Source organism: Pinus tabuliformis, chromosome 2_2 (genome assembly GCF_031772625.1).
Source record: "Pinus tabuliformis cultivar Carrire ecotype Pingquan chromosome 2_2, CPIR1, whole genome shotgun sequence".
Classification (NCBI taxonomy): Eukaryota; Viridiplantae; Streptophyta; class Pinopsida; order Pinales; family Pinaceae; genus Pinus; species Pinus tabuliformis.
The window spans coordinates 417,359,993-417,368,248 of record NC_142300.1 but is presented as its reverse complement, the minus strand read 5'-3'; the positions used below and the strand labels follow the sequence as shown (position 1 = coordinate 417,368,248).

At 33.2% G+C, this 8,256-nt stretch overlaps 1 protein-coding gene across 1 annotated transcript; it reads right to left on the bottom strand.

The window, feature by feature from the left end:
* Positions 1-3,813: 3,813 nt before the first annotated feature.
* Positions 3,814-5,347, bottom strand: LOC149193036 (pathogenesis-related thaumatin-like protein 3.4). The gene is made up of 2 exons (XM_089404769.1): positions 5,189-5,347; positions 3,814-4,590 (listed from the first exon to the last, which is right to left on the bottom strand). The coding sequence occupies exons 1-2, from the start codon at positions 5,247-5,249 to the stop codon at positions 3,929-3,931; spliced, it is 723 nt and encodes a 240-aa protein (XP_089260895.1). The 5' UTR covers positions 5,250-5,347; the 3' UTR covers positions 3,814-3,928.
* Between the last annotated feature and the right edge of the window lie 2,909 nt (positions 5,348-8,256).

Sequence of the window (8,256 nt, the reverse complement as noted above, 5' to 3'; positions counted from 1 at the left end):
ATGTCTACACTTTTAAAAAAAGGGGTATTGTTAGGCTAGTTGTCCAATCTCTTGGGAATCCTTGCTGAATGATGTTGTTGAATATTTCCATGATGTGCGATGCAAGATTGTTCGTTCCCCATTTTATATACTCTGCTTGAAGTTCAAACAAGTCCTTTTTCTTTCCTCTTTTCAACTTCTTAATTCCAATCTCCACCTCCTGTAACATGAAGAGCTTTGTAGTTGTGTTGATCCTGGGGGAAGACTCAATCTGATTTTTTTCATAGAGTTTTCTTGCATATTCAAACCATTGATTGACTATAATATTATTTTCGATTTTCTTCTTCCTTGGTTGAAGTTCCTGCCAGAAAATCTTTGGGTTATTCTTGCCTAGATATATTAACTCTTCTCGCCTTGTTTGCACGAACTCATATTTTTCCCTTTTTAGTATCTGCTTATATAACTTTACATTCATCTTCTCCTTGCCTGTCTTTTTCAAGGTTCTCCTTTCCATTTTGTATTCCTCATCAAACCAAGCATTTACAGGAAAACAATTTGATTCTGATTTCCTATTTTTTGCCCTTTTTCACTTCTCAAGTGCACTTTGTATTATATTTGTTAACTCATGACTATTAAAGCTTTGGAAACCAATTTTCTCCTTCTGAATAAATCTCTCTAGCATTGTCTTGAAGATAGTACAATTTTCTTGTGTTAGAAGAATTTTGCCCCTTGATAGTGATTGCTGAGAGCATTGAGTTTTCCTCCTATGTTGCCTTTATTCTAACCAAGATAACTCTATATAAATTGGGTTATGGTATGATTTTAAGTCCCGAATACGTTGTCCAATCTTAACTTTGTCTATATTTTCTATCAAGATTTGTGAACAAATCACATAGTCAACGACACTTGCCCCATTGTATGTGTTGTAAGTGAAGTTCATATACCTTTTCCATCTATCTAGACCATTGCAAATAATTAAGTTGAAAGCACCACACAGTGTAAGAAACTCCTCTCCAAAATGATTGCTAACTTTGTCTTCTTCTAAACATCTCACCCATTAGGGATGCTCCTCTTCAATGAGCCATATAGGATTGTGATCTTCTTTGCAACAAAGAATATTAGCTTGTTGATTTGCTGTTCTAGCATTGAAATCTTCCACTAAAAGAACTTCTCCCTGCTGAGAGTAAGCGACAATATGTTTATTTAAAGCTACATACAGATCCCTGCTGTCTAGCCCCTTATTTTTGTAAGTTTTTGAGACTTGAGGGGCAAAATAACATGTTGCAATTCTTATGTGATTCTCATGCTCTGATATTTTGAACCGTAAATATTGTTTATGTGCATCTTCTTTCATTAATTGAATGTGATGACCTGCTTTTTCTTTCACTAAAACTAGTATTCCCCCATACCCTTTGCCATTTTCTACTACCTTGTTCCAAATTGCTAATTTCAGATAACTGTCAAACATAGGAGTTTTGCAACCATCATGTTCATGAGTTTCTGTCAGACAAATTATGTCTCTACCTTTCGCAATAGGCCCTAACCCAGGTCCCCTCCTCCAAGGGTAACCTCTACAATTCCAACAAACTAAACTTAGGTAGACCTGGATAGGATTTGACTACCACGCAGTTTGGCACACAAGACTCAGATTTGAGCCTTCACCCCTTTTCATCCATGTTGATCTTGTTGTTTTCCTCCCTATTATCGAATTCTCTATTTTTTCTTTACTGCTAGCTTGCTGCTCTGTTTTTCCCTGAGGCCCAAACAATGCAATAAATGCTTTACCATTTTACAACCATGCCCTTTTCCCTTCATTTCTTGCTGCTCTAACTTTCTCCACTTCTTCCCTTCTCTCCTCTTGTTGTTTGTTGGTTAAATCTTCATCTAGGAAGAAGTGTGAGCTTTTCAAGAGTTTATTTTTGCTCAAGAGATGGTGTTTGTTTCGCACGCTTGCCATGGTGGCTTTTATGGGTCGAGGCATCTCTTCACATATCTTCCCCATCCTCCTTGGCAAATTTTCCCTTTCCAGTGTAGTTTCTCTTTCAAAAAGTCCCTTGTCAAATTGAGAGTACTTTCATTCTTCCCATAATCTCTTATTTCCTTGATAATAAAGTTTGTTTCCCTATTCTGTCTTTCTTTGTGTTCTTTTTCTTGTGCTCTACGAGCCCTTACATCTTCTTCCTCTGTCCTTATGTAACCATTAGCATTGTCAGCTCTATCTTTGATTTCTTTTGGACTCTCTTTCCTATTGTTCTTTTTTGTCTTCTCTTTCGAAATATCTGTTTGCTAAGATACTTGTGTATCTACCCGAGTTGCTTTAGAAATTATCACATCCTTGTTTGTTGCTATTGATTCTTTCATGGTTTGCCATGCTATCTTCATGCTTTGCCATTCTTGTTTTGCTGTCTCTAGAGCCTCTTGTAACATTGTTAACAGTTCTTTTAAAATTCTATTACCTTCTATTAACATCGATTTGCAAATGTGATCTCTGAAATTTTGCGGTCCCTTTCCCGTTCTTTGGCTTCCAAAATCTCTAGCCTTGTCTTGGCCTTCATTAGTTCTTGGACATAGAGATCCGACGACCAAGTAAGAAGTCTAGATGTGGAACTGTAAATGGTTGACTCTACTTTATTTTTGCTACTCCTATTTATTTTCTTTCTCTCAGACTGTTTTCTTATTTTTTGATACCATTTAAGGCGAGCAAGTCTACGCCTTAAAATGCCCTAATATTGCTTTGCATTTACCTAAATCCACTTTCGTGTTTTGTCTCTTGAAGCAATTTTGACTTGACCCAGATGATTTGTTTTGTTTTCTTATTCTTTGTTACCATTTAAGGCAAGCAAGTCTACTCCTTAAAATGCCATGATATTGCTTTGCATTTACCTAAATCCACTTTCGTGTTTTGTCTCGAAGTAATTTTGGCTTGACCCAAATGATTTGTTTCCACAAAACCTGAGATTTCCTTGCCATTTTTAACATTGACTATTAATTTGCTTTCCATTTTAAGATGAGACCACACACTAAATAAATAAATATCCTTAAGCCCCAAAAAACTTTTTCACTTTATTGGTTTCAAATGAGAGATGTGTAACAAAAGTTGAGACTTGTCTAAAAGCAAGCCACGAGGACGAGGACTTTAATGGAAAAATCTAAAAAAACCACGAGAGTGGTGCCCTTGAAATTCTTTAATGGACAAATCTAAAAAAACACGAGATTGCGGCTCTTGAAAATTGGAACCCATGAGTCAAAAAACAAAAAATACAATACAATTCAACATAAAAAATCGAAAATCAAGCTCCAAAATCTTTTAATATTTCTTTTAATTAAATATTAGTAAAATAATTTTTTAAAAGGAGAAACCATATCCTATAAATATATTAAAATTTTTGAACCACATCAAATTTGCAAATTTTATTATCATTAAATCTAATATTAATATTAATATTAATATATTATAATATTAATATTATTAAATTTATTATCATTAAATTAAATTTAATATTAATATTAATAATAATATTATTATTAAATCTGATATTAATATTAATATTACTAAATTTAATAATTTACAAATGTGATTATCATTAAATTTAATATTAATATTAATATTAATAATATTATTAAATCTGATATTAGTATTAATATATTATAATATTAATATTATTAAATTTAATAATTTGAAGAAAAATTTACATTTATAAAGATTTGATCTGAAATTAGATATATCGACGCTGATACCTTGTCAAACTATACCATATTTTAATTTTTTTGGCAAAGTACAATTTTATATAAAAATTAAAACCGTGATACACATTTCAAAACATACATTTCCAACGTAATTATATCAAACACAACAGTTTTAAACATCATTTTATTTCTGATATTTTATTTCCCGGCCTATACACCAACGGCTTTTCTACTGTTTCGGCAAGGTAGGGTTTTGAGGAGGTCAGGCAGTAGAGTAAAGCTGAGCTTCATGGGAGGTGCCAGTGCCGCAGAAGACGACTTTATAGTTAGTGCCTCCCGGGCAAGTGAAGGTGCTGGTCGTGTCGTCTTTTGCATAGCTGTACGCCTGAGGGCATTCCTTCTTGAAGAAACGCGAGTAATCAGAGGGAGGGCACTTTTCCAAAAATGATCCAGTACAGCAATACTGTGGCGTATTGAAAGCAACGCAGGCGCTCTTGCATCCGTCGGTCACCTTCAATTCTGCGGGGCACTTGGAATTTATGTCGCTGCTGCAGATACTTTTTGTGCACTGACCGTTCGACGGTATGATCGACAGTGGCAGGTTGAATCCATCGACGAGCGAGACGTCATAGAAGTCCAGGTTCTGGAATTGATTCACGGCGATTTCCGCCAGAGTCGCGGGGACACTTCCCGATCCTTGACAGTTTAGCAGACCCCCGCAGTCCCCAGTTTTGCAACTGCCTTTGCCACTGCCGTCGAAGGAACAGCCCGTGCGTCCCCAGAACCTGCCCGTTGTTCCCGCGGGGAATTGAACCGTCCACGACTGCCCTCGCTCCAGCTGTTTCCCTCCAACGTTGGGAATCCCGGCTGCCCAAACAGTGAACGGGCACTCGTTTTGGATCTCGAATGTCGCACATCTTACACCTGTAACGATCACAAATACAGCAATATTCTTCCATTAAGAGTGTTGGGTTACATCTTATGTCTAACTAAGGGATTTGGTTTCCATAAGTCTAAAAAAGTTGCTCTAGCGCATATTTTATGACTAAACTCAAATTAATATTTTATAACCAAATTCAAATGAAATACAGAAATTTGGTCTCCACAAATCCAACATCTCTAACTATATAACTGAAAATGGAGAGATTTGGTCTCCACAAATCTAACATCTTTAACTATATATATTTAAGAGTTACTCGATTAAACTTAAATTAACATTTTATAACCAAACTCAAATGAAATACAGAGGTTTGATCCCCACAAATCCAACATTTCTACTTATAAAATTGTAGTCCGATAGACCAATTTGGTCTCAGTGGACGTTAACTACCATCATCATCATATAACCCAACTCAAATGAAATACAAAAATTTGATACCCACAAATCCAACATCTCTAACTACATATACCTAAAAACAGCTCTAACACACATTTTATGACCAAACACAAATCAAATGTTCATTAGATCTTGAACCAGCAGAAATTAAATCAGTTGCATCGCATATTTATTTATTGTTATTACCTTGCACGCAAATGTATAACGCTGCCATGAATATAAGCAAAACTCCCAATGCTCTCGCCATTGCTACTGCTGTGATTCGAACTTTCACTCACGAAGAGACTGTACGAGGCAACAAGTAATTGTGAATATTCTCAAGTCTGAGAACCCCCATGAGAAGTAGTAATTGACTATATAGGCTCGATTTAGGGCGGTGCCAGCCGCCCATGCGGACATATTCTGGCTAGCCAATGGCAGCTGTTGACTATGAGAGGGATGTCTTAAACGGTGGCGATTTTTTTTTGGATTTGTTTTGATTGGATTAGGGTTCTTTGAGAAAAATGAGATAAGGATGAAATATAGAATGATGGGATGCATTTCTACTGAGAGCGAATATAATGATGAAACCATGAGTCATGACGATGACATTGACTTCTGAAGATAAATACGGTCTCCCAGGACCACTGACATTGACTTCTGAAAATAAATGCGATCTCCAAGTTGATTGGACAATCAGTATTTGGAAATAAATGCTTTCACATGATCTGATTTGATCGCGAGCGGCGAGCATGGATTAAATACGGTTTAAGGTTTAAATTGTAAAAATTGATTAAAAAAGTGTGAAAACCATTAAATTTGACGGATGTATCTGTTTTGAAATTCTAATCCTACTCCTAAACAATAGAGTGTATATACACCGTGATGCCAAATGAAATTCGAATATGCTACGGTGATGCCAAATGAAATTCGAATATGCTTACACAGAGTTGGAATCTAAAAAGGCAAACTCTACTGCGACAGTGTGACTCGTGTTGTTTATGGTAAATTATTAAAAGATTTATAATTAATATGATTTTTCAGTTAAAAGTGTTTCGATTTTGGGTGATTGGCCGAGTGGATGTTTGTATTCTTGATAACTTATTATTAAAGATTTTATTGTTTTGGACTATGGTTGGGTTAAAATGCTCATTTCATGTTAGTTAATGTTTTTATTTCTTAGGTCTAGGAATGTATCCTTACATTTTTTAAATATTTAAGTTAAACTGCATTTCATAGAAAAAGTTTATTTATTATTAATTTATAAAGTAAATTCATAAGTAAAAGTAATATATATTTAATGATAGGAGTGATGTAATCATAATACTTGCCGAGGGTTTTTAATTTTATAAATAAGATTAATGGATAAAGTATTTAAGCTTAGTTTCCCATAAATTTTAAATAAGATAAAGGATCATTTTATATAAACTTAATGGATGAAGTATTAAATAAGATAAAGAATTATTAGATATATATAAATTTAATCTTAATTTTAATAGATAAAGTATTTAGGCTTAGTTTCTCATAAATTTTAAATAAAATAAAAGATTATTATCTATATATAATAATAAAAACATAAACCTTAAATTTTAAATAAAATAAAAAGCTATAATACTAATAATAATAATAAAAACATAAACGTTAAACCTAAAATTAATATTTTAAGGTTATTTTTGTTAAAATAATGAAATAGCAAAAAGTTAATTAGAAGGTCTCAAAGTGATTGTGTTGGTATGAAATATCATGTTCATTAATTTAAAGATAACACATTAAAATATTTTAAAAATGATGATGTTTGTTAATTTAGATATATGAGAATGAAGCATTTTGGAAAAAAATCCAATAAATAGACTAGTGCCAATTTATTAAACAATAAAATTAATAAAATAACATAGTGTTACTTAATTTTTATGAAGTAAAATATTTTATTTTTTTGAAATGTTTATTATTTTTAGGAATGTATAAGCCTTGAATCTAATAGTGTTTTAGGAAATTTAAAAGGTAAAATCTTTAAACTATACAATAATTTTTATAATATTCTAAAATATAAGGTTTTAAATAATATTAGGGATAGAAAATAGTATAATAAATATTTTATTTAAAAAAATATTATCTAAATAAATTATTTAGTTAATAAAACATTAAAAATAAATTGTTTTTAAAATATAAATAATTATTAAATGGTTAAAAATAGTGTATTATAAGATTAAATGAATATATATAATGAAAGAAAATCTGAATAAAATATCTGTTTCCTATTTTAATGTTTTCAAAATGGAAAAAAATTGACAAATAAGTTTTTAGGGTCATTTTAATGGGATGTTCTATTTTCGATAAATGTAGTTTGAAACATATTTCATTTATTTTAAGGCATTTACAATAATTTTTGGGGTTAAAAAAACTCTCAATTGTTTTAAACTATCTAGCGTTGTTCTACAGTGAATGACTTTTCCAACACTATAATAATTATATAAAACAAAGTTACGCACTATGAGACTAACTTTAAGTCAGTGGAGAGTGAATGACTTTTCCAACACTATAATAATTATATAAAACAAAGTTACGCACTATGAGACTAACTTTAAGTCAGTGGAGGATGATACTAGTCTGGGACCAATGGTAGGAGTTGTACTTGTTATCACCCCAAGAAACTCACCTAGGTTGCATATCGGTGATGCTCGGGAACATTACAAATTCAACAAAATAGTTGGATAAATGGTGGATGAATGAAACAAATGCTACATATTCAAGCCAGATAACCACTTCTACTATGATTGACCCCAGACATGGGTGAACACCCCCAGACTACAAGGCTTTTAACCACCAATTACTCACAGTTTGAGGATAAGGTGATAATGGAGAAGACTGACCACACCAGCAGATGCACAGGACCCTGTGATGGCCGGCTGCAACCAGTTAAAAGGTCTGTAAATCTAGTTTCTAATACACAGACAGGATGACAACTCTCTATGCATTAAACAACAGAAACCTGCATACATGTTCAATGATACATGCTAAATCCTAACACAGAGGTGGGATGACAGCCCCTCTAATGCTAAACATTAACAAAACATGAATCAATGCAAACAGGCACAACCTGGAACAAGAAAGAGAAGTGGAAAGTGAGCAATTAACAACAAAAGAAGCTTGTATTAGCTGGAAATGAAGACCAGACGCTGCAGGTTACAAAGTAGTTACAGTCTCCAGAAGTCGAACCTTACAACAGAGTCACCTTCATCTAACACTCATCCCCCTCTTACATCTCTCTTCTGGGT